This window comes from Hemiscyllium ocellatum, chromosome 13 (assembly GCF_020745735.1).
Source record: "Hemiscyllium ocellatum isolate sHemOce1 chromosome 13, sHemOce1.pat.X.cur, whole genome shotgun sequence".
Taxonomy (NCBI): Eukaryota; Metazoa; Chordata; class Chondrichthyes; order Orectolobiformes; family Hemiscylliidae; genus Hemiscyllium; species Hemiscyllium ocellatum.
This window is the reverse complement of record NC_083413.1, coordinates 65987392-66013404: the sequence shown is the minus strand read 5'-3', so window position 1 is coordinate 66013404 and position 26013 is coordinate 65987392. Positions and strand designations below refer to the sequence as shown.

At 43.1% G+C, this 26013-nt stretch overlaps 1 protein-coding gene across 7 annotated transcripts in view; it reads left to right on the top strand.

Moving 5' to 3' along the window:
* The window catches only part of LOC132821921 (beta-galactoside alpha-2,6-sialyltransferase 1-like), a 131971-nt gene that overhangs the window by 77511 nt on the left and 28447 nt on the right, over window positions 1-26013 (top strand). For 5 of the 7 annotated variants that reach the window (XM_060834890.1, XM_060834887.1, XM_060834889.1 and 2 more), the window contains one exon: window positions 19895-20771. In XM_060834890.1, coding sequence (XP_060690873.1) covers window positions 19946-20771 — 826 coding nt within the window. In that variant the 5' untranslated portion in view covers window positions 19895-19945. Of the gene's footprint in view, window positions 1-10473; window positions 10578-19894; window positions 20772-26013 lie in introns of those variants that run through there. The other 2 variants (XM_060834888.1, XM_060834892.1) reach the window with 2 other exon arrangements.

Genomic DNA, 26013 nt, shown 5'->3' with positions numbered 1-26013 from the left:
GGCATTTGGATGGGTATATGAATAAGAAGTGTTTGGAAGGATATAGGCCAGGTGCTGGAAGGTGGGAACAGATTGGGTTGGGAAATCTGGTTGGCATGGACATGTTGAACCGAAGTGTCTGTTTCTGTGCTGTACATCTCTATGACTCTATGACTCTAAGTGACCTTTATAAAGAGAGGGGAGGGGTCAGCACTCTAGCTGAGCTGTGCTGAGCAGTGCGGAAATTCTCTCTCTTTTCTGCTTTCAACTTCAATCTGTAAGCATGTGTCCCATTTATACTGGTTTTTAAAGGGAGTTTGTTTATTGGGACTGTTGTGTATATTCGGAACAGCATTTTTAGTCTAGTTGGATAGGTTGAGTTCTGTAGAGATTCTTTATTCTGTTCTTTGTGTTTCATTGAGTAATTTTGTGAATAAATTTTTGTCTGTTTAAAAATCTTGTAGTCAACCTAGCTAACGGGTAATTTTGTACACTTATCGAAACAAATTGCAAATTTGTGGTCGGGGGTTTCCTGCTTAAGAATGTTTTGAGTGGTCTCATCCATAATAGATTGGGGGCTCTTTGTGGGATTTTAAACAGCGAGTGGTAGGTGCTAGTGTCTTTATTTTGGGTGTTGGTTTGGTTGGGTAGACAAAGCTTGGGATAGTAATGGATCTTACAGTCACTAAACATTTTCTGAATGTGGATGCAGCAACTTTGGAAAATTGCAAAAAGTGAATCCGACCAAGCTGCAGGAGTTGGCAGACAAGCTGGAATTGGAGCTGCCTACTTCTGTGAGGAAATGAGAAATAATTACAGCAGTGCCTCAGCATTTAAACTTGCTGGAGAAACCATCAGAATCTATCGAGATGGCGAGAATTCAATTGCAAATGAAGCAGCTAGAGTTAGAGGCGAGAGAAAAGGAAAGGGCAGCAGAAATGAAACCGTTTGAGTAATGATACAAAGCTGAAGAGAGGGTAAAAGCGAACAGATAAAGAAAAAGAGAGAGTTTTTGAACTTCAAAAACTGATACTTAAAGAGGAAAGTAAGCTTAAAAGCTGGAGATAATGGCTGAGGGTAAGCTTAGTGAGGAAGGTAGTGCAAACTCATGTGGAGGATCAGAGCGTTTGAGCAGCAAGGTTAGCAGCTGAAGTGGCTGATGATAATGAGCTGGTCCATAAAACCCGGTTTGGCTTCCAGAATCAATTTCAGTCCATGAGGGAGAGAAAGTGGGGCAAAGAGAAACCCTCACGTGGAAAGGGAAAGGTAGATCTCAGGGAAGATCATAAGGATAAAAAGAAACCCTTGAGGGGGACAAAGAAGTTAAAAAGATCTGGTGTTTTCAGTGTAATAAAGTGGGCCACATGAAATCACATGTTGGTGTGCTAGGAGAAAGCCAGATGTAGGAAAACCAGACAAGCCTGGGAGTTTTGTTGGACTAATAATAAAAAGCACAAGGGAAGTTAGACAACTACCTCAGAGTGTACAAGATAATCAGAGATTGATTAAGGAGGAAGTGCCAAATCTGCCTAAAAAATATACATGCAAGGATATAGTTTATTGACATAGGCTAGGAGAAGTGGGTAAGGAGATTACAATGTTAAGGTACACAGGATCCTCTCAGTCTGTAATGCTGAAGGATGAGGAGATACTGAGGGACTATTGCTGGAAAAGGTACTGGTAACAGAAATTCATGGTGAGACAAAAAGTGCTCACTTATGTAAAGTGAGGCCAGAGAGTCCAGAGAAGAGTGGAGCATTTGTGGTAGGAGTACTGGGCGATCTCTCAGCTCCAGGAATATAATTTCACCTTGCAAATGATATTGCTGATTCACCGGTAGGTGTGCTGCCTACTCTAGTTGAAAAGCCAGTGGAGATGCAGGCAACTGAAGACATGGAGAATGTTTATCCAGGAATTTCCCTGATTGTGTGATCACAAGATCACAGAGGCACAAGCTGAAGCAGGAGAGATCAAAAGGCAAAGATAAGGAAGCTGACACAGTGTTATCTGAGACTTCCTCTGATCAGATAAGTGGAACAGAGAAAGAGCAAGTTGGTAAACATGCCAGTACCTTTAACTCTACTATGCTGATTGAATTAAAGCAGAAAGATGAGGAATTAAAACAATTATATGAAAAGGCATATACAGAGAAAAAAAGTGAATGCATTCCTGTGTATTGTTACTTAACAAATTATGTCATAATGAGGAAATGGGAGAGTATCCCACATTCAAGCAGTTGAGAGATGGGCAGAGATTCATCAAATTGTTTTGCCAGTAGGGTATAGAAAGGACGAGCTGTGAGTGGCGCATGAGCTACCACTTGGAGGTTATTTGGGGTGAGGAAAACACAGGCTAAAATACAAAAACATTTTTACTGGCCTGGACTACACAAAGATGTAGTTGAATGTTGCCAGACATGTCATGCATGTCAGCTAATCAGAAAACCACAGGCAGTAATAAAACCTGCACCTTTAAACCCTATTCCAGCATTTAAGGAACTTTCCACAAGAGTCATGATCGATTGTGCAGGACCCCTACCTCTATGAAAAAGTGGGATTAAGTATTTATTCACAATAATGGGTGTGTCGACTAGCTCTACAATGCAATCCCATTATGCAACATCACAGAAAAAAGGGTTGTAGAATAACTACTTAAATTTTTACTAGATATGGACTACCAATAGAGATCCAGTCAGATCAAGAATCAAACTTCAAATCCAAACTATTCAAGGAAGTCATGGATAAACCGGAATCAAGCAATTCAAATCTATTGCGTACTGTCTCGAATCGCAGAGAGTGCTAGTGAGATGGCATTAAACACTAAATACCATGTTAAGGTTAATGGTCAGGATTATCCAGATGATTGGGATAAGGGAATTTTGTTTGTACTTCTTGCAATCAGAGATGCACCGAAATAAGTCAACCAAATTCAGTCCATTTGAATTGATTTTTGGGGATAAAGTAAGAGGACTGTTAAAACTGATTAAGGGGAAATTAATAATTTAGAATTCAGAAACCACCCATTTGGACTCCGTGTCAAATTTTAGAGGATGATTAAATAGAGCTGGAGAGTTGGCTAGACTGCATTTAAAAATATCACAACATACAATGAAACAGGGAGCGGAGAAGAAATCACAAATGTGCAATTTTGCAATTGGGGATAAGGTATTGGTGTTACTTTCAGTGATAGGTGAGCCTTAAAAAGCAAGGTTTAGTGGACCTTCTCAAATTGAGAAGAGATTGAGTGAGGTGAACTACTTGATAAGGACTCCAGCCAGGAAGAAATCTCACAGACTGTGTCATGTGAATATGCTCAAAGGTATTTTGAGAGGGAAGGAAAGCAAGAGGAGAAGGTGTGAATGATTACAGCACAGAAGGAAGAACCAAGTTCAGAAGATTCTGAATTGGACATTCCTCAAATCAAATTGGACAATGAGGAAGTTGTCAAAAATTGGGATTAATACTGAGTTACCTTCCACAAGAAAGTCAAAATTACCTGAAAGAGGTATTACTGTCACATGGGGAGATATGCGGAAACAAACTGGGAAGTATTAACCTAATTGTGCATGACATAGATATAGGAGATGCTGTTCTGATTAAACAACATAACCCTCTGAAGTTGGCACAGGTTCAGAAGGAGATAGAGCACATGCTCCAAAATGGTATAATCAAAATGAGTTACAGTGACTGGAGCTCACCCACAGCCATAGAACCAAAGTCAGATGGTACCCAACTGGACGATCGTGAAGTCAACACCGTTACAAAGACTGATGCATATCAAATTCCATGGTTGGAGGACTGTGTCGAAAAAGTGGGACAAGCAGCTTACATTTCTAAGTTGGACTTGCTCAGAAGTCATAAGTACCTCTGACAGAGAGAGCAAAGGCAATTTCAGCTTTCGTAATGCCAAATGGACAATATCAGTTCAACGTCATGCCATTTAGTTTAAAAAATGCTCCAGCCACATTTCAGAGATTAACCAATATGGTCATTGCCAGATCACCCAACTGTGTGGTGTATATTGATGACCTGCTAATTTTCAATCACTCATGGAAGGAACATTTACAGCATTTATCGGACTTGTTCGATTGACTTCGGAAGGCAGGCTTGGTGGTAAATTTAGCTAAAAGTGAAATAGCCAAAGCCCAAGTCACCTTCCTGGGCCATGTTGTTGGACATGGACAAATGGCCCTATGGGAGGCAAAAACAAAAGTAATTGGGGAGTTTCCCACACCGTCGGCAAAAAAGGCAGTACTACGGTTCCTGGGGTTGAGTCGATCTTAATGAAAGTTTGTGCTGAACTTTAGAAGTGTGGCTGTTCCGCTCACCGAATTGTTAAAAAAGGGCAAGAAGTTTCAGTGGATAGCAGACTGTCAAAAGGCATTTGACAGCCTAAAAACTGTGTTAGCCACTGCCCTAGTATTAGCCACACCTTGAAGTCTTTCATGGAGGCTATCGATGCCAGTAATGTGGGTGTTGGTGCGGTGTTGCAGCAGGAGGATGACAAAGGGTGGAAAGACCCATTGGGTATTTTTCCAGGAAGTTGAACGTTCATCAACAGAAATATTGAATGGTGGAGAAAGAGACTTTAAGGTTGGTGTTGGCATTGCAACATTTCAGTGTTTATATTACCAGCAATGCATCTGAGACAATCGTATAATCTGGATTTTTCACAACCCATTGACATTTGTGGAAATATTTAACGACAAAAGTGCCAGACTGCTTAGACGGAGCTTGTTGTTGCAGCCATTCAATTTGGGAATTGTGCATGTGGCAGGTCACGAAAACGTGATTGCCGATGCGTTATCAAGATTAGAATGAGATATGGGGCCGGTCGGTGGTGAGTGCTGTGCACTGATTTTGCATGTGACTGGGCATGTTTGCATATTTATAGTTAATATAGTGTATACATGTGTTTAGAATACTAGCCGGGTTTTGAAGGGTTAAAAATGAAATCATATATTGGTATTGATGGTTCTTTTTTCAAGGGGGGAGGTGTCACAAAGCTAGTCCCTTTTTTTCTAAAAGCTGTTCCTTGGCACAGCTGTCCTTGATTTTGTTCAGAGGGGTAATAAACCAGGTGGGCTCCGATCAGACTGGTTTGGTACAGAGATGAAAAAGATTTTGAGAGGCTTTTTGTTTATATATACACCAAAGTGGTCATGCTTTAGAAGTGACCTGCATAAAGAGAGGGGAGTGGTTAGCTCTCTAGCTGAGCTGAGCAGTTTTAGTTCAGTCTTGAATTGAGAAGTTCAACAGGGAGTTGCGTGGAAACTCTCTCTCTTTGCCTTCTACTTCAGCCTGTAAGCATGTGTCCTTTTTATACTGGTTTTAAAGGGAATTTGCTTATTGGGACTCTTGTGTATATTCAAAACAATATAATAAAGTCTAGTTGGATAGGCTGAGTTCTGTGTGGGGGTGTTTTATTCTGTTCTTTGTGTTTCATTGTGTAATTTAGTGAATAAAGTTTTGTGTGTTTCAAAATCTAGTAGTCAACCTAGCTAACTTAATCCAGGTAATTTTCACTGTACACTTATTGAAACAAATTGCAACACTGTGGTCTGGGGCTGCCTGCTTAACAATGTTTTGAGTGGTCTGGCCTAGTCCATAACAATAATTACTTATAAAGTTTATGTCATATTATTTGAAGTAGTTACTTCTGTTGTATCTTTTAGCTTAGGCTATGTTTTTGATGCTGTATACTTCCTGTAAGGCTGTCTTTCAAAGCACTGAATAACACACGAGAGTAGATTTTGACTTTGTTTGCTGTTCATGTGATCACAACATTTTCAAAACTTCATTGTGCCTTAATGGTGACAATTGGCTAGCTCCATTTCGAAAGGATGGTATTGCTTTGTTGGTGGCTGCAGTAATATCCTTTTGAAGCTTCAGTATGGTGAAGATAAATCAGACTACATCAATAAAGCACAACAACTACTCGCAGACACCAACACCTACCAAATGAAGGATTCCAACCCCACACCACAACTCACCAATAGAATAATCAACACACTAAGGAATCTACAAAAAAACGGACAGATAACCAAAGCGGACCAGCAAAGAATGAAACCTGAAAGCAACAACACCCCCAGATTCTACGGACTACCGAAAGTACACAAACCAGACATCCCACTCAGACCCGTAGTATCACTACCAGGGACACCAGCATACAAACTGGCCAAAGAACTACAACAAAAACTGAAACACCTAGTCAGCGGATCCAAACACTCCATACAATCAACACAGGAATTCTTGTGAAGAATTGACAAGAAGAAACCATGGTATCATTTGACGTGACGGCACTGTTCACATCGATTGACAAAACCCTAGCCAGAGAAACAATAGCCAACCTACTGGACATACATAACAGAACACAGGAGGCCGAACCTATCAACAAGGACGGCATACTTAAGCTACTAGACCTGTGCCTCACCACACACTTTACATTCAACAATCAGATATACGAACAAATCAACGGAACACCCATGGGATCACCAATCTCGGGACTCATAGCAGAGGCAGTTATGCAAAGGCTAGAACATACAGCCCTACCACAAATTCAACCCAAACTCTGGATCAGATACGTCGATGACACCTTTGTAATCATCAAAAACACAGAAATAGAAAAAACACACCGAATCATCAACGCCACACTCACAGGAATACGATTCACGAGAGAAGAAGAAAAGGATAGCCAACTCCCATTCCTAGACGTGTTAGTAGAGAGAACACCCAACGGAGAATTCACCACAAGGGTACACAGGAAACCAACACACACAGACCAAGTCCTAAACTATGAAAGTAACCACCCCAACACACACAAACGAAGCTGCATCAGGACACTATTCAAAAGAGCCACAACACACTGCAGTACACCAGAACTGCGAAAAGAGGAAGAGGAACACCTATACAAGGTATTCGCCAAAAACGGATACCCACGCAACTTTATCACCAGATGCCTAAGAGATAGACCACGGAACGAGGACATGCCACAACCAAAAGGACTAGCCACACTACCATACGTCAGGAGCGTCTCAGAACTGACAGCCAGACTACTGCGACCTTTAGGACTCATAACAGCACACAAGCCAACTTCCACACTCAGACAACAACTCACTAGAACAAAGGACCCAATAGCTAGCGCAAGCCAAACTAACATAGTTTACAAAATACCATGCAAGGACTGCACAAAACACTATATAGGACAAACAGGAAGACAGCTAACAATCCGCATCCATGAACATCAGCTAGCCACAAAACGACACGACCAGCTATCCCTAGTAGCCATACACTCAGACAACCAGGAACATGAATTTGACTGGGAAAACACTACCATCATAGGACAAGCCAGACAGAGAACAGCCAGGGAATTCCTAGAGGCATGGCATTCATCCACAAACTCCATTAATAGACACATGGACCTGGACCCCATATACAAACCACTGCAGCTGAAACTGACACCCGGAAGCGGCAAGAACATCCATCAACAGACACATCGACCTGGACCCCACATACAAACTACTACAGCTGAAACTGACACCCGGAAGCGGCAAGAACAAACCACTATAAATACCGGAAGAAACATCAAAGCAGCGCTTCACAGGAGGCTCCAATAGCACTGATGATGTTCCCTAGCCAGGGAACGAAACGTTTGCAGCAAAAACTTCCAGCTCGGCGAACAGAACCACAACAACGGACACCCGAGCTACAAATCTTCAACCAGACTTCAGTATGGTGAGTTTTGCCAGGCGTCTGTTTGTTACTGGAATAACCAGCAGCCCAGTGCAGTGCACTCCCTCAACCTCAAACTACTGTGCAAATACAACAAGAGCTTTCTTTGGGTACACACTTGCCTTCCTGGTAGCTGCCATAGCTCCTTCATCTTCTTCCAATCCACTAAGTCTCCGATACTCACTTTAGCCCCTAAATTGTGTAGATGAGTCCTAAAGAGCCAGGGCCAAATCGTTTGAAAAGATGTTTCCGACCCAAGTGGCACTGAGATGATAAAACCAGTGCTACTTGATGAGCAGGAAGAGCACTGAATGGGTCATCAGACTTCTGAAGATGCAATTCCAGTGTCTGCATCACTTGGATGGCACCTTTAAATACTGTCCTTCGAGAGTCTCAATCATTGCTCTGGTCTGCTGCACTTTCTATAGCCTGGCCCTTCAGAGAAGTGTGAAACTTGTGGGTGGTGAGACAGCTGATCAACACAGCAAGGGGTGAGTGAGGAGGAGGAGGAAGTGGAGGCAGGAGTGGTCCATTCAGCCCTAGAGGCCTGCCATTCAACATGATTGTGGCTGACCATTCAGTTTCAGTTCTCTGATTCACTTTCTCTGCATGCCCTTTGATTCCTTTAGCCCAAACAACTCGATCTATCTCCTCATCTTGTAAATAATCAATGTCGCTGAACATTGCTATACAACACAATGGCCTCTTTATGCTCCTTTGGGAACAGGACCTGCTACCTCTACTTCATGGCCTCCAGCATTGAATCCATGTTGGGATTGATGATATCCTGCCAGGCCTCCGACTAAGGTGACATCTCAATTTCCCTGTGGTGCTGTAGAATCTTTTGGGACATAGAAGAAATTCCTCCCTCAGAATAAGCAGCAGTGTCAGTGATGGGGAGTCTGCGAGGAATCTCAGTGAGACCCATTGCCAGTCCCACCCTGACTGACAGTAAGTGAACAGGAATCCACATAACAATTCAAGGCTCACCCTGTTTAAATCTGACCCAAAAACAGACAATCCTGGCTCCTGTTTCCTCATGTGTAATTTGGCTCCGTGTATACTTCCTTTATGCCTCTGGCAAGGTGTCTGGGATTTTTTTGAAGTGGATGTTTTTCTGTTGAAAGCTTTGAAATGTTTTTGAACCACATCTGAGAATGTTGATTTGCTACAGTCACAATGGGGGAGGGGAACATTGAAGTTGTTTCCATTTGTAGATCTAGATCTCCCATACTGCTTGGTTCTTGATGAAGTCAAACTGAGTGTTTCTGACAGTGTGCAGATGCACCAATATTAATTGGAAGAGCTTGCACGATTGCATCTTTCATCTTTCATTTTTTTTCTAGATTTCAAACTTTAATTTCATACAAAAAAATTATAATCTGTGATATCTTAATTGCTTTCATTTATTATTGAGTAAGAACTCAAAATTTACCAGCAGTAAAAGGCCTTCTGACACCTCAGGCCTGATCTGCCATTGCATAATACTGTAGCTGATCTGATCTTGTCCTTTTCATCCTGTTCCCCAGTGTTCTTGACTTCCCTACAGTTCATGAAACTCTCTGATGCAGTCTTACATAAGTTCATTGATCCAAGGCGTCTGGGAAAGAAAATTCGAAAGGTTAGAGACTCTGAGAGAAATTTTTCCTCAGTAGCATCTTAAACAGGAGACTCTTTCTTCTGAAATAGTAGGCGCAGTCTTCCATTATTAAGCCCTTGCTTGGTATATCTGCCTAATTAGAGATTGTCACTTTGTTCAGAGCTGGGTCAGAGTTTCTTATGCATTGATGTGGTTTTCAATTCATTACCCATGCATACGAGTGGGCTGTTTTGGGATTTGAGTAGAGCTACGTATGGGAGTGGGAAAGACATTCTTTTCTTTGCTGGTACTTTCTGTGACTGAAGTTCTGAATACCACATTTAGAAGCCCTTCAGTCACCGATGCCTGCAGCATCAGTGGAGCCTGTTTCGTTCACACTCCAGCCTTGGAACTGTCTTAAAATGAGCAGAAAGTGCCCCGTCTCCATCCATTCTTCTCATTGTAGCAACAAGTCATTAGAGGTAAGACAGGAGTTTCCCTTTCTCAGGGATAACGGCAGAAAGCTCCCGAAGCCCACTCCCCATCACACTTGGGCTTGTTACATTGAGGTAACAGCACAGGTCAGTGCCTGTAGGCTTCAGAGGAGATCTGGAACCCAGTGCAGGGACAGTGTGAACTATCTCCTGCACATTGTAAAGCTACATGGCTCTGTCTATTCACTGCATGGGCGGATGTCTCAGTCTAATGGTGCTTTTATAAGGGGATGTCAGAAAACATGTTTGCCTGCTGCCTCAGCACCACATGGGATGTGTGCAGTCAGTGCCTGACACCTGCCTCCTTGTCTAACAGTTGGACAATAATGCTGCAGCTAATCTCTAACCGGGGAAGCTCACGACCTGGTTTGGCTAAGCACGCTTCAAAAAACACGTGCACCCATTGCGATCACACTGAATTCTTCTCTCTCTCTTGTCTGTGTGTGAGGATTGCCTACAGCAGCAGGGAGACAGCCCAGACCGGTGGTGGAATGCCAGATGTACATATCCTCACCCCTTCACGAAGGCAGTCTGCAGAGCTGACAGAGGATGGCAGTAAATGTGCCCATGCAGATAGACAAATATCTCACAGGAAGCAATGAGGGAGCCTGCAGTCTGTACACACAATGCCAGAAAGTTGTTTACATAAGGGACTGTGCACATTTTGCAGTTAATGTTTTCTCCATTACAGGAGCTGAGGGAAACCAGAAGAGGAGGAAGCAGGAAACACCACAGTTTGCACACAGCAGCAACAGCACGATTTCTCTCTGATTGCTCAGAGGATGCACAGTTCTGGTGAGCAGCTGCAGCCTCACCTCCGAGACATTCACCTTGATGAGATCGCTATCAATAGCAGTTTCAGGTTCACAGTCTGTGAGCATACCACTGACCTGCATCCACAGTGATGCAGAAAGTGACTTCAGCAGATATCAAACACCAGAGTCAAAAGCGTGGTGCTGGAAAAGCACACCAGGCCAGGCAGCATCCGAGGAGCTTGAAACGTCGATTCTCCTGCTCTTCGGATGCTGCCTGACCTGCTGTGCTTTTCCAGTGCCACATTTTTGGCTCCACAGTGATGTCTGAGGTCTCTGACATTCAGAGCTCTGCTGGGGACAGGTACCTGCTGAGCTGCATTTGGTTGTTCCTTCTGTCCTTGGCTGTAGGTGACATCTGGTATCCGCAGGGAAGGCAGCTGAACGTCAGGGAGAGGCTGCACAAGTATCAATGAGAGTGAAAATGGATGAGGCTGTCCAGGTCCTAGCTATTTATATGGCTATGGCGTGTGAGCAACGGATTGGCAGCATGGAGAGGGTGGCAGGCAGCTTGGAGAGCTGGGTCTAGCAGAGCATTTGGCGGCTGCTGCATGAACCCATACCCTTTGATGCACAGCCTTGATGGTGAGGCAGAAGCAGGCTGAGGCACCTGCACCTCCCTTCAAAGGTTCCTTCACTTCAAGGCGACATCAGGCATCCAGAGGGAGGGAGAGTGCCAGCCAGGCAGCTTGGAAGCTTCATCTCATTGCCATGTGAAACACTCTCACTGGAAGAGGTAAGCAATGCATTAGGATTTGAAGGACTTCTTTCTCTTGGGGAGCTATGAGGGAAGTGTTGTGACCCACTTGGGAAATGACATTTATTCTCAAGACCCACTATCCCCAGGGACAGCATAAAAATTAACGATGTAATCAATGTACATAAATTCGAGTGACTGTGGAGTTTGCAAATTTGCTCCATGACTGTGTAGGTTTTGTCCAGGTGCTCCGGTTTCCTCCCACAGTCCAAAGACATACAGGTTAGATGGGGATTGGTCATGCTAACCTGCCCCATAGTGTCCAGGCTAGGTGGATTAACCATGGTAAACCTGGGCTTATGGTGGGGTGGGGGGAGTGGAATGCTCTTCAGATGGCCTTTACCTATACTGTAGGGATTTTATGAAAACATTGATCAGGTTCATGTATTTAACAACAACTACTATTTATTACAAATAAGTAAATTCTAATCGCAAATGAACTATCAACAAATGACTGTATTAGTTAAAACTCTTAACCCCTTTTTAAAGCCTCAACAGACACAGACCAAAAAAAAGTGTAAGAGGCAAAAAGACTAACATTTCATTAGCATCCATCCGTGGACTTAGATGAAGTATTCCTTCATCTTCCCAAGACCTTCTGAGACATGAACAAATGGGGAATAGAATGATATGAACCATTTACAGGCAGATGGGATTAGTTGAGAATGGCATCATGGTTAGTGCAGACGTGGTGGGCTGAAGGACCTGATCCTGTCCTTCCTACTGTTCTATGTTGTATTCTCCAAACTCCTTCCTTCCAGGGTCTCATTTCTTTGCTGAAGATAGACAATGTTTAATTTCACAGTTGCTGGTTAGAGGCAGCACCTTATAGCAAATGGTAGGAGAAAATAACTGACTACCTTCAGGCCCGAGATGGAGATAAAACTTTGCTTCTTCAAACCTGGACAATCTTTTGCCACTGTATCATGCACCTCCACAAGGTTGCGCAGTTATCCAGAAACCAATCAGAGAGCTATATCAGGCTGATAACATTTGGTGGCCACCACTGAGTCACAATTGTACAAACCAGTCCACTCGCTATTGCCGGCTTAATCCCACTCTACGCACACATCCCAGGGCCATCTGTCCTCTCCATCTGCTTGTAAAGCAGCAATGTGAATACAGCGCTCAACGAGGCCCAGTAACTTGTCCAGATAAAAAGATATTCTTTCATTATCTTGCAAAGACGAAGAAGACTTTTCACATCTGACAGAATGTAGAAGAGCTGGTGAGCTTGACAGTAGAATGGGGGGAAGGAAAAGTGAAAGCGACAGGGAGTATGGCATCAAATGGAAAGATAAGCAGCAGAATAGCATGTGTCCAGGTGGCTTTAAAATTGAGGCAGACTGGGAATGCAGAAAAAAGCAAGGATAACTTAGGACATCATATGACTTCCAATATCTCTAATGATAAGAAAGTTAGCATTAAGACACTTTACCTGAATGCTCGTAGCATTCATAACAAAGCAGATGAACTAATGGCACAGATCATAGTGAATGATTATGATGTGGTAGGCATCACAGAGACTTGGTTACAGGGGGGTCAGGACTGGCAGTTAAACCTCCAAGGATTTTCAACTTATCAAAAAGACAGGGAGGTCGGCAGAGGGGGTGGGGTTGCCTTGTTAGTTAAGAACAAAATTAAATCTATGGCACTGAATGACATAGCGTCGGATGATGTGGAGTCTGTGTGGGTGGAATTGAGGAACCACAAAGGCAAAAAAAACCCCATAATTGGAGTTGTGTACAGACCGCCTAACAGTGGTCAGGACCAGGGGCGCAACATGTACCGGGAAATAGAGAAGGCATGTCAGAAAGTCAAGGTCACAGTGATCATGGGAGACTTCAAAATGCAGGTGGACTGGGTAAATAATGTTGCCAGTGGATCCAAAGAAAGGGAATTCATGGAATGCTTACAGGATGGCTTGTCATGGAGCCCACAAAGGAGCAGGCTATTCTGGGCCTAGTGCTTTGTAATGAACCAGACTCTATAAAAGATCTTAAAGTAAGGGAACCCTTAGGAAGTAGCGATCATAATATGGTAGAGTTCAGTCTGGAGTTTGAAAGAGAGAAGGCAAAACTGTAATGGTGTTACAGTTAAATAAAGGTAATTATGAGGGCATGAGAGAGGAACTGACAAAAATAGACTGGAAGCAGAGCCTAGCGGGGAAGACAGTAGGCAAAAATGGCAGGAATTTGTGGGTATAATTGAGGACACTGTACAGAGATTCATCCCCAAGAAAAGAAAGATTATCCAGGGAGGGATCAGACAATCATGGCTGACAAAGGAAGTCAGGGAATGTATTAAAGAAAAAGAGAGATCCTATAAAGTGGCCAAGAGCAGTGGAAAATCAGAAAATTGGGAAGGCTACAAAAACAAACAGGATAACAAAGAGAGTAATAAGAAAGGAGAGGATCAAATATGAAGGTAGGCTAGCCAGTAATATTAGAAATGATAGTAAAAGTTTCTTTGAATACATAAGAAACAAACGACAGGCAAAAGTAGACATTGGGCCATTTCAAACTGATGCAGGAAGCCTCATGATGGGAGATAAGGAAATAGCAGGAGAACTTAACAAGTACTTTGCGTCAGTTTTCACAGTGGAAGACATGAGTAATATCCCAACAATTAAAGGGAGTCAGGGGGCTGAGTTGAGTTATGGTTGCCATTACAAAAGACATAGTGCTAGAAAAGATAAAAAGATAAAAAGATAAATCTCCTGGCCCCGATGGGATACATCCTAGAGTTCTGAGAGAGGTGGCTGAGGAAATAGCGGAGGCATTGGTTGAGATCTTTCAAGAGTCACTGGAATCAGGGAAAGTCCCGGATGATTGGAAGATTGCTGTTGTAACCCCTTTGTTCAAGAAAGGATCAAGACGAAAGATGGAAAATTATAGGCCAATTAGCCTAACCTCAGTTGTTGGTAAAATTCTAGAATTCATCAATAAAGATGAGGTTTCTAAATTCTTGGAAGAGCAGAGTCTGATTAGAACAAGTCAACATGGATTTAGTAAGGGGAGGTCATGCCTGACAAACCTGTTAGAATTCTTTGAAGAGGTGACAAGCAGGTTAGACCAGGGAAACCCAGTGGATGTGGTCTATCTAGACTTCCAAAAAGCCTTTGATAAGTTGCCACACGGGAGGCTGCTGAGCAAGGTGAGGGCCCATGGTGTTCGAGGTGAGCTACTGGGATGGATTGAGGATTGGCTGTCTGACAGAAGGCAGAGAGTTGGGATAAAAGGTTTTTTTTTGGAATGGCAGCCGTGACGAGCGGTGTCCCGCAGGGTTCAGTGTTGGGGCTGCAGCTGTTTGCATTATATATTAATGATCTGGATGAAGGGACTGGGGGCATTCTAGCGAAGTTTTCAGATGATACGAAGTTAGGTGGACAGGCAGGTAGTACTGAGGAAGTGGGGAGGCTGCAGAAGGATCTAGACAGTTTGGGAGAGTGTGGTCCAGGAAATGGCTGATGGAATTCAACATGAGCAAATGCGAGGTCTTGCACTTTGGCAAAAAGAATAAAAGCATAGACTACTTTCTAAACGGTGAGAAAATTCATAAAGCCAAAGTACAAAGGGATCTGGGAGTGCTAGTCGAGGATTCTCTAAAGGTAAATATGCAGGTTGAGTCCGTGATTAAGAAAGCAAATGCAATGTTGTCACTTATCTCAAGAGGGTTGGAATATAAAAGCACCGTTGTGCTACTGAGACTTTATAAAGCTCTGGTTAGGCCCCATTTGGAGTACTGTGTCCAGTTTTGGTCCCCACACCTCAGGAAGGACATACTGGCACTGAAACTTGTCCAGCGGAGATTCACATGGATATTCACACCTGGAATGGTTGGTCTAACATATGAGGAACGGCTGAGGATCCTGGGATTGTATTCATTGGAGTTTAGAAGATTAAGGGGAGACTTAATAGAGACGTACAAGATAACACGTGGCTTAGAAAGGGTGGACGCTAGGAAATTGTTTCCGTTAGACGAGGAAACTAGGACCTGTGGACACAGCCCTAAAATTAGAGGGGGTCAATTCAGAACAGAAATATGGAGACATTTCTTCAGCCAGAGAGTGGTGGGCCTGTGGAATTCATTGCCTTAGAGTACAGTGGAGGCCGTGACGCTAAATGTCTTCAAGGCAGAGATTGATAGATTTTTGTTGTCTCGAGGAATTAAGGGCTATGGGGAGAATGCGGGTAAGTGGAGTTGAAATGCCCATCAGCCGTGATTGAATGGCGGAGTGGACTCGATGGGCCGAATGGCCTTACTTCCACTCCTATGTCTTATGGTCTTAATATAGCTCAGCTCTGTGGTAAACAAAGCCAAGAAGACTGGATCTGGGGTGGAAGGAATTAGGCAAAATGGAGGACAGAGGTCATGGTCTGAAATTGTTGAACTCAGTGTTGTGTCCTGAAGGCTGTAAAGTGCTTCAGCAGAAAATTACATACTTTTCCTCCAACCTGGCTTCACTGGATCATTGCAGCAGACCACTGACAGAAATATGAGCATGAGATCAGGATGGCCTATTCAAAGACCTAAAAATTAAACAACATCAGGTTATAGTCCTACAGGTTTATTTGGAAGCACTAGTTTTCAGAGCGCTGCTCCTTCAGGTAACTAGTGAGGCAGAATCATAAGACACAGAATGTATAGCAAAAGATCACCATGTCGTGCAATTAAAATAATATATTGAACAAACCTAGACTGCTCAAGGTATTTCATCTTTTAGAATGGGTTGCAGGTTTCAGTGCATTAATATGTAAATCCCACAACTTCTTTTAAGTTGCATTCTCGAGATAACTTCAGCTTTTATAAAAAAAAGCTCAGACAATGTATTAAAGGTGTAAGGTTAGAGTCTGTCTGTATCTCACTCTTGAGTCAGACTAGTTCTCCTTCCAAAGTAGGAAATTATACAGGGTTATATGGATTGACTGTCTGCATTAACTGCCTGCAGGTTGTGTGCTTTTTGAATAAAAATCGATTGTGTCTGCAAATAAAATTCTGCAAATGCAAATTCATTCCATAGATGTGTGTGTGTGTGTGTGTGTGCATGTAAGACAGAGAGAGTGTGAGCGTAGTTGCACATGAGAGTGTGTGCGTGTTTGTATGTGTGAGTTTGGTAGAGTGTGTGCATGAGTGTGACAGGGTGTAAGCCTGTGAGAGAGTGTGTGCGTGGATGTGAGTGTGGGGATGTATGTGTGTGTCTGAGAGAGAGCGTAAGTATGAGAGAGGGTCTGTGTGAGAGTATGTAAGAGTTTGTATGTCTGCTTGTGTGTGTATGTGAGTGTATAGTATAGTGGGCATTCTTGCCTGCAGTGTATGATAGACAGCGTTGGCCGAGTCACATGAGTACCTGTCGTATACATGATGGGTGGTTTCCCCATGTGTAGTGGTTTTATCCAGGTCGACACTCTGACATGTCTTGCAGTGGTTGCCATGACAGGGTTGTACGTTGTTGTGGTTGATGTTGTCCTGAAGGCTGGGCAGTTTGCTGCGTACAATGGTCTGTTGAAGATTTGGCAGTTGTTTAAAGGTGAGAAGTAGAGGCACAGGGAAGGTCTTGGCGAGGTGCTCATCCTCATCCATAATGTGTTGCAGGCTGCAATGAACATGGCATAGCTTCTCCACTCTCAGGAAGTACTGGACAATGAAGTGTACCCTATCGGTTGCATTCTGTGTCTCTTTCCTGAGGGGGTCACTACAGTTTCCCACTGTGGCACCCCGGAACTGGTGATCAATGAGTTGAGCATTGTACCCTGTTCTTATAAGGACGTCCTTCAGCACCCTCAGGTGTCTGTCACGTTCCTCCTTAGCTGTACACATCCTGTGTATGTGTAGGGCCTGTCCGTAGGGGATGGCTGTTTTAATATGTTTAGGGTGGAAGCTGGAGAAGTGCAGCATCATGATGTTATCTGTGGGTTTGTGGTAGAATGAGGTGCTGAGGTGCCCATCCTTGATGGAGATGCATGTGTCCAAGAATGAGACAGATCATAGAGTCATAGAGGTGTACAGCACGAAAACAGACCCTTCGGTCCAACTCCTCCATGCCGACCAGACATCCCAACCCAATCTGGATGTAGAAATTAAAGTAAAGCAGAAGAAGGAGCATTCAGAATATAATTGAAAACTACTCAGAATTCAGAGCATACAGAGTTAAATTTAAAGGAAGGACATAAGAGGCGAAGGAGTATGATAGAGAAAATGGCTGGTAAAGTAAAAGGAACTCAAACATTTTTGAATAATAATATAAAAGGGAAACAGTTGACTAAAGTTGACATAGAGTTTTCTTTAAACAAAGGGAGCTACAGAAGAATTGTTGGTGTTTACTTAATGCCATGTGCAAATTGGAGACCAGTTAATAATGAAGAAAACTAATTTGGATTAGGAATGAGAGATTATGAGAAAATAGGAAAAATTATTGAGTAGGCTAAGGCATGCTTGATAAAACAGGAAGAATTTTAGAGTCTTTTTCAAGTAAATCCGTGAAAAAGTAATTATTAACAGTGAGGTGGAACCTCTTGAGTGGTGAGAACTGACTTTTCATAGATGGTAATCCAGTAAAAAGAACATACAGAATTCATTGCATCAGAATCGTGACTAGAAAGGATATTGCAGAGGAAGGAATTTCCAGGGAATTAAAAGCTGTGATAGTTCTGAAGGATAAATAGGAAAATATTTAACTGTTAATTAATTTACAGGGAAAACAAAGTTTGTCCCTCTTTCCACATTTGCTAGAATCCTGAGGGAAGAAGTAAATTAAATGGATAGGTGTTGAAGTAGGTCTATGGCATATGAGGTAGTGCTAAACCCTCGACTGATATCAACAATATGTGTCCCAAGAGATTTTAACTCACAGTTCATTCTCTGCCCCGATCAAATCCAAACAAAATCTACGTATGGCACTTGAACTGCAGTGATTCCAGGCAGCTTTTCTCTGCCTTCTCAAGAGCAATTAGGGATTGACAATAGATGCTGGTCTAGCAAAACCCATATCCCATGAGTGAATTAAAAGAAACTGTCATGTATAACAATAATGCTGTTGTAATTAGATTAGACTTACAGTGTGGAAACAGGCCCTTAGGCCCAACAAGTCCACACCGACCCGCCGAAGCGAAACCCACCCATACCCCTACATTACCCCTTACCTAACACTACGGGCAATTTAGCATGGCCAATTCACCTGACCCGCACATCTTTGGACTGTGGGAGGAAACCGGAGCACCCGGAGGAAACCCACGCAGACACAGGGAGAACGTGCAAACTCCACACAGTCAGTCGCCTGAGTCGGGAATTGAACCCGGGTCTTCAGGCGCTGTGAGGCAGCAGTGCTAACCACTGTGCCACCGTGCCGCCCTTAAATCTTTGAATTGACAAACTAATGTTTCACTTGAAAACAGTGAAAGGGAACAGTCTTTCTCCAGGGTGGAGGAACACTAATAGATCATAAAAGTGCATGTAATCAGAAAAAGACAATGGTGTTCAGCAGATTACCCCCAGAAGAAATATGATTCCAGAGGCATGGTTGAACCCTCTTATTTTCCAGAACACCAATGCCTATGAAGTGGTTTACATCTGGAAAAATTATGTAGAGTAGACATGCTGCTAGTGATATATTCACATTTATCAGTACTCTCATAACATTTGCTAAAGTTTTCTTTAAAATTCTGCTCTTGAAGTTTCATTCAGGTATTTTTCTTTTAAGCATCAGGTTAAAGTAGGTTTTCTTCAAATCTCCAGCCTGGTGAAATTCCTCTCTGTCATTCTAATTTTAGAGAAAGGCTTTTGTGTGGAGTCTTGTTCTTCATTATTTCCAGGGAAGTGGGTGTTACTGGAAAAGCCAGCAGTTGATGCCAATCCCTAATTGTCCTTGAGCTACACACAGAACCACCTCAGACAGCAGTTAATAGCCTCATTGCTGTGGGCTTGAAGTCACATGTGGGCCAAATAGTTTCAATTCTCCTGACAAACCCGATGGAATTGTGTAGCAATCAAGGTAGTTTCATGGTAACTATTACTAAGAGTAGCTTTCAACTGCAGATGTACTAGCTGTATTTAAATTCCATGGTGAGATTTGAACCATTTGCCCGAGCCTTCAGATTACTCATCCAGCGATACTACCACCGTATCCCAACAAGCAATTTATTTGAAATGGAAACTTTTATACCTTAACATTAAGCATCCCTCAACAGTAGAATTTTTGACCACTTTGTTCTTTTGGGGAAATAGAGATTATTAAAGGAAGTTGCTTTTCTTCAAAATTATCAGTTTTGCTTTTTCTGTTTCTCTTTCACCTGTGTTAATAATTTATCCAAAACATTTATAACTCAGAGGTATGCTGTCATTTGAACTAAGCCGATACCACAAACAGTTGCCCATTAAATGCTAACTTCATTAACGCTCTTGATGCTGGTGTGATACATGTTTCACTTGTTCCTAAGTATAGCTTTCAGACAACCAGTTATAAGATTAAATCAACAATTTGGGCTTCTTAAGATTAGGAACTAAAACGAGTAGAGGGAAACTTAAGTATGTGACTTGTTTTGCAGATCTTCTAAACTATCTGACAAGTGATAGGTTGAACATATCTGCAGATTGATATGGCTCGACACAGACTTGGAACTCTGAAGAGAAAATTCTACGCTACAAGTATCACAATCCTCTGCCTCTCCACGGTATTCTATAAGGTATGCTTTCGGAAAGGAAACCTATTGCTCAAAAAGAGATTAAACGGCACAGAGTCTGAGACGCTTCAATATAACTCACTTCACTTCAGTGTACAGGATATACTGCGAGGTAAAGATGATGGGCCAAGTCATGACTATCTCATCCAAGATTCATTTTGGACATCTCTTCAGGCAAAACAGAAAGATCAAAATTATTCTGGAATTGTCTTGAAGAGCAGCATGGAAAAAGAGCTCAGCAAATCAAAAATCCAGTTTCAAGGAACAATCAATTCAAAGAATCTTCTGCACCCATCTGAAATTACCAGACATTTATCCAGAATTCAGCAACTAAAGGCAACAACAATCATTTTCAATGTAGCATCGAAACCCACAAAGAAGAAGCTCCTGCATAATAAGCAGTGGAATTCCGGGATGGTTTGGAATGAAGACAGCACTTCAAACAATCTCAACCGGCGCCTACAGAATTCCAAAAACAATTATGCCTCAATGAATAGATATGCTGTGAACTTCACCGGAAAAAGAAATTTGAAGAAACTCAGCAGCAAAGAACTGTTATGTGAACTGAAACAGAGAGTCCAAGTAGCATCCATTGAATTTGGAGATGAGTCCTTCACAGCCCCTGACTGGCAAAAATACATTCCAAACAAGAACCTTACCCAAGCACTTGGCCCATTCAATACTTGTGCTGTTGTGGCATCAGCTGGCTCAATCCTCCGTTCGAGGCTTGGAGATGAAATAGGTGAGTCTAACTCAAATCCTCTGACTGTCAAGATTCACTGGTAAAGCTTTGTGAATTTTTCTCTCCGACTAGAATAATAAATTGTGAAGACTGATTGATTGATTGCCATTCTGTGAAGATATTGATTAACTTTGCACATCTGCAGATTATCAACTTTAAAGTCTGGTTGAAGATTTGTAGCTCGGGTGTCCGTTGTCGTGGTTCTGTTCGCCGAGCTGGAAGTTTTTGCTGCAAACGTTTCGTTCCCTGGCTAGGGAACATCATCAGTGCTATTGGAGCCTCCTGTGAAGCGCTGCTTTGATGTTTCTTCCGGTATTTATAGTGGTTTGTTCTTGCCGCTTCCGGGTGTCAGTTTCAGCTGTAGTAGTTTGTATGTGGGGTCCAGGTCGATGTGTCTGTTGATGGATGTTCTTGCCGCTTCCGGGTGTCAGTTTCAGCTGTAGTGGTTTGTATATGGGGTCCAGGTCCATGTGTCTGTTAATGGAGTTTGTGGATGAATGCCATGCCTCTAGGAATTCCCTGGCTGTTCTCTGTCTGGCTTGTCCTATGATGGTAGTGTTTTCCCAGTCAAATTCATGTTCCTGGTTGTCTTGAGTGTATGGCTACTAGGGATAGCTGGTCATGTCGTTTTGTGGCTAGCTGATGTTCATGGATGCGGATTGTTAGCTGTCTTCCTGTTTGTCCTATATAGTGTTTTGTGCAGTCCTTGCATGGTATTTTGTAAACTACGTTAGTTTGGCTCGTGCTGGCTATTGGGTCCTTTGTTCTAGTGAGTTGTTGTCTGAGTGTGGAAGTTGGCTTGTGTGCTGTTATGAGTCCTAAAGGTCGCTGTAGTCTGGCTGTCAGTTCTGAGACGCTCCTGACGTATGGTAGTGTGGCTAGTCCTTTTGGTTGTGGCATGTCCTCGTTCCGTGGTCTATCTCTTAGGCATCTGGTGATAAAGTTGCGTGGGTATCCGTTTTTGGCGAATACCTTGTATAGGTGTTCCTCTTCCTCTTTTCGCAGTTCTGGTGTACTGCAGTGTGTTGTGGCTCTTTTGAATAGTGTCCTGGTGCAGCTTCGTTTGTGTGTGTTGGGGTGGTTACTTTCATAGTTTAGGACTTGGTCTGTATGTGTTGGTTTCCTGTGTACCCTTGTGGTGAATTCTCCGTTGGGTGTTCTCTCTACTAACACGTCTAGGAATGGGAATTGGCTATCCTTTTCCTCTTCTCTCGTGAATCATATTCCTGTGAGTGTGGCGTTGATGATTCGGTGTGTTTTTTCTATTTCTGTGTTTTTGATGATTACAAAGGTGTCATCAACGTATCTGATCCAGAGTTTGGGTTGGATTTGTGGTAGGGCTGTATGTTCTAACCTTTGCATAACTGCCTCTGCTATGAGTCCCGAGATTGGTGATCCCATGGGTGTTCCGTTGATTTGTTCGTATATCTGATTGTTGAATGTAAAGTGTGTGGTGAGGCACAGGTCTAGTAGTTTAAGTATGCTGTCCTTGTTGATAGGTTCGGCCTCCTGTGTTCTGTTATGTATGTCCAGTAGGTTGGCTATTGTTTCTCTGGCTAGGGTTTTGTCAATTGATGTGAACAGTGCTGTCACGTCAAATGATACCATGGTTTCTTCTTTGTCTATGTGTGTATTCCTGATGATGTCCAAGAATTCCTGTGTTGATTGTATGGAGTGTTTGGATCCGCTGACTAGGTGTTTCAGTTTTTGTTGTAGTTCTTTGGCCAGTTTGTATGCTGGTGTCCCTGGTAGTGATACTATGGGTCTGAGTGGGATGTCTGGTTTGTGTACTTTGGGTAGTCCGTAGAATCTGGGGGTGTTGTTGCTTTCAGGTTTCATTCTTTGCTGGTCCGCTTTGGTTATCTGTCCGTTTTTTTGTAGATTCCTTAGTGTGTTGATTATTCTATTGGTGAGTTGTGGTGTGGGGTCGGAATCCTTCATTTGGTAGATGTTGGTGTCTGCGAGTAGTTGTTGTGCTTTATTGATGTAGTCTGATTTATCTAAGATGACCGTCATTCTGCCTTTATCTGCCGGTAGTATGATTATGTTCTTGTCATTTTTCAGTGCTTTCAGTGCTTCCCTCTCCTTGGTGTTGAGGTTATGTGTATGTCGTTTTCTTATCATCATAGGTACGACCGTTTGTCTCACTTTTTGTTGTGTCTCTTCTGTCAGTCCATTGTTCCTGAGTGTGCATTCTAGTGCTGCTAGGAAGTCTGCTGTGTTGGCATCCCTGTAGTTGTATTTGAACATCAGCTAGCCACAAAACGATACGACCAGCTATCCCTAGTAGCCATACACTCAGACAACCAGGAACATGAATTTGACTGGGAAAACACTACCATCATAGGACAAGCCAGACAGAGAACAGCCAGGGAATTCCTAGAGGCATGGCATTCATCCACAAACTCCATTAACAGACACATGGACCTGGACCCCATATACAAACCACTACAGCTGAAACTGACACCCGGAAGCGGCAAGAACATCCATCAACAGACACATCGACCTGGACCCCACATACAAACTACTACAGCTGAAACTGACACCCGGAAGTGGCAAGAACAAACCACTATAAATACCGGAAGAAACATCAAAGCAGCGCTTCACAGGAGGCTCCAATAGCACTGATGATGTTCCTGAGCCAGGGAACGAAACGTTTGCAGCAAAAACTTCCAGCTCGGCGAACAGAACCACGACAGATTATCAACTGTTTGGCATTGCAGACAAAATGACTTGACTGTTTTTTAACAAAAATAGACAATGTTGGAGAAACTCAGATTCTCTTCCATTTGTATCTTTTTCTCGCTCATGAGTATTTAATGGGATGGGAAACCATAACACGATAACCCATTAATATTTTCAGATCTGTAATGATAAGGAAGATTTGAGTTTGAAGCCAGAGCTCCTCAGGTCAAACAGCATTCTGCAGCTTAACTGTCTAGGCTTGTCTTTGTGGGTTCACAGTCCTACCAATGCTAGTGAATGAAAAGTGGATTGTAGTGATACTCCACAGGGCTCAGCGCTCTGTGCCTTGTTGTTTGTGGTATTTATCAATGATCTAGACAAAAATGAGAGCAGCATGATTGTGTCATTTGTAAATGACACAAAAATTGGCTGAGTTGTTGATAGTGAAGAGGGTTGCTGTCAGTTTCATGATGATAAAAATAGTTTTGATAAACCATGTCTGTCATGAGTGGGTGGAAACATGGCAATTGGAATTCAATAGTGGGCAGCACGGTGGCACAGTGGTTAGCACTGCTGCCTCACAGCGCCAGAGACCCGGGTTCAATTCCCGCCTCAGGCGACTGACTGTGTGGAGTAAATGTAGGAGAATGGGTCTGGGTGGGTACTTGTTGGTCCACACTGTAAGTAATCTAATCTAATCTGGAGAAGTCTGAAGTAATGCATTTGGGGAGGGTTATAGAAGCAAGGGAATTTACAATAAGCAGGAGAATATAGAGAAGTGAGGATGTGGGAAACTGAAGCAGAAACTGAAAGTGAGAGGATGTTTAATCCAGGTAACTGTGGGAGTCATTGGGTTCGTAATGTATGTTGGTGGCCAGCCTGTTCCCAGAAATAGAAATAGATGTTGAGGAAGGGAAGGGAGGATTCAAAGATGAGCCAGGTGAAGGTGAGGGCAGGGTGGAAATTGGAATTGAAGTTGAGAAACTTTTCTAATTCCAGATGAAAGGGGGAGGCTGCACAAAGTGATGTACTGGAGAAAGAGTGTGGGTGAGGACTGGAACAAGGAATGTTCCATGTACCCCACAAAGAGACAGGCAATAACTGGGGGTTATGTAGGTACCCATGGCCAACCCTTTGACCTGAAGAAAGTGAGAGGAGTTAAAGTAGAAGTTTTGAAAGTGAGGATGAGCTCGGCCTGGCGGAGAGGGTGATGGTGGATGGGAACGGGCTGACCAGGAAGGTGTGGAAAGCCCTGAGAACATCCTGATGGGGGAACAGGCATTTAAAGGGATTACACAGAGTCCCGATAGAAAGAAGTGAGTTCTATGGGGCAGGAGCAGGTCAAATCAATGGGTCTGCCTGGACAGTCTTGTTTGTGGATTTTGGGGACAATGTAGAAGTGAGCTTTATGGGGTTGGGAGACTGTCAGCTTGGAGGCTGTCTTAGGGAGATCCCAGATGAGATGACATTGCTGACACAACGGCCTGATGCTTGATGATGTGGTCATAGTCCAGGGGAAGACAGGAGCTGGAATCTGAGAGCTACTTTCTCAAGGTAGATGTCAGTATATCATATTACAACAACCCCATCCTTGTCAACAGATTTGATTACAAAGTCAGGATTGAATCTGGGAGCACAGAATGCAATCAGTTCTTGTGGAGATGGGGTGGAACGAGTGAAGTGGGGAGAGAAATTGAGGCTACCAATTCAGTTCTTGTTGAATAGGTTGAGTACAGGTAAAAGGCCAGAGGGAGGGGTCCAGGTGGAAGGAGAGTGTTGGAGGCGGGTGAAGGCGTCTGTGGAACAGGGAGAGGACTCCTGTCCAAAGAAATGGGCATGGAGGCGAAGACAAGTGAAGTAAAAATCAGTGTCTTCTCTAGCCCAAAATTCATGGAGGTGGGGACACAGAGGGATCAATCTATGATCTTTGATGAGTTGCAGAACATGTAGCATCAGAGAGTGGAAGGTCAGAGGGATAATGAGTAAACAACACGGGTTGGGGTTGGGACAAGGGATGGAATCAAACTGAAGGGGAGTGAAGGAAGGTTCCAGAGGTGCGTGAGTATCAGTTGAGTTGTTGCAGCTGGTGTTCCTTAATGCCTGAAAGGAAGAGAAAAGGTTTCTTGTTAGAATGTGGAATGAGTCAGAGGATGAAATGGAACAGCAGGGCAGGCAGGTCGGTGCCAGCACGAGAGTGTGTGGGGTGGGGGGTTGCGGGAGTGGGGAAGAGAGAGACTACACTAGTTATATGGATTTGGTGTCACTCAGGCTCTTTTGATCCCCTTATTAAAATATTAAATTTCAACAATATGAGCCACTAAAATAGCTGACCTCTTTATTAGATGCTGTTTGACTTGCACAATTTGTGCACTGTTTACCCTACTGAGTTTTGCTGGCAAAATTAAGATCAAGCTGTATGAGATGTGGCATTTCTGAACTTGTAAGATCATAAAATTTAATTTTCCTGTGAAATCAGCTTGCTCCATACATTCTCTATTTGTTCTATTTAAACTAGCTTAACTTTTGAGTCTCTCTCTCTTCATTAAAAAATGTCTAG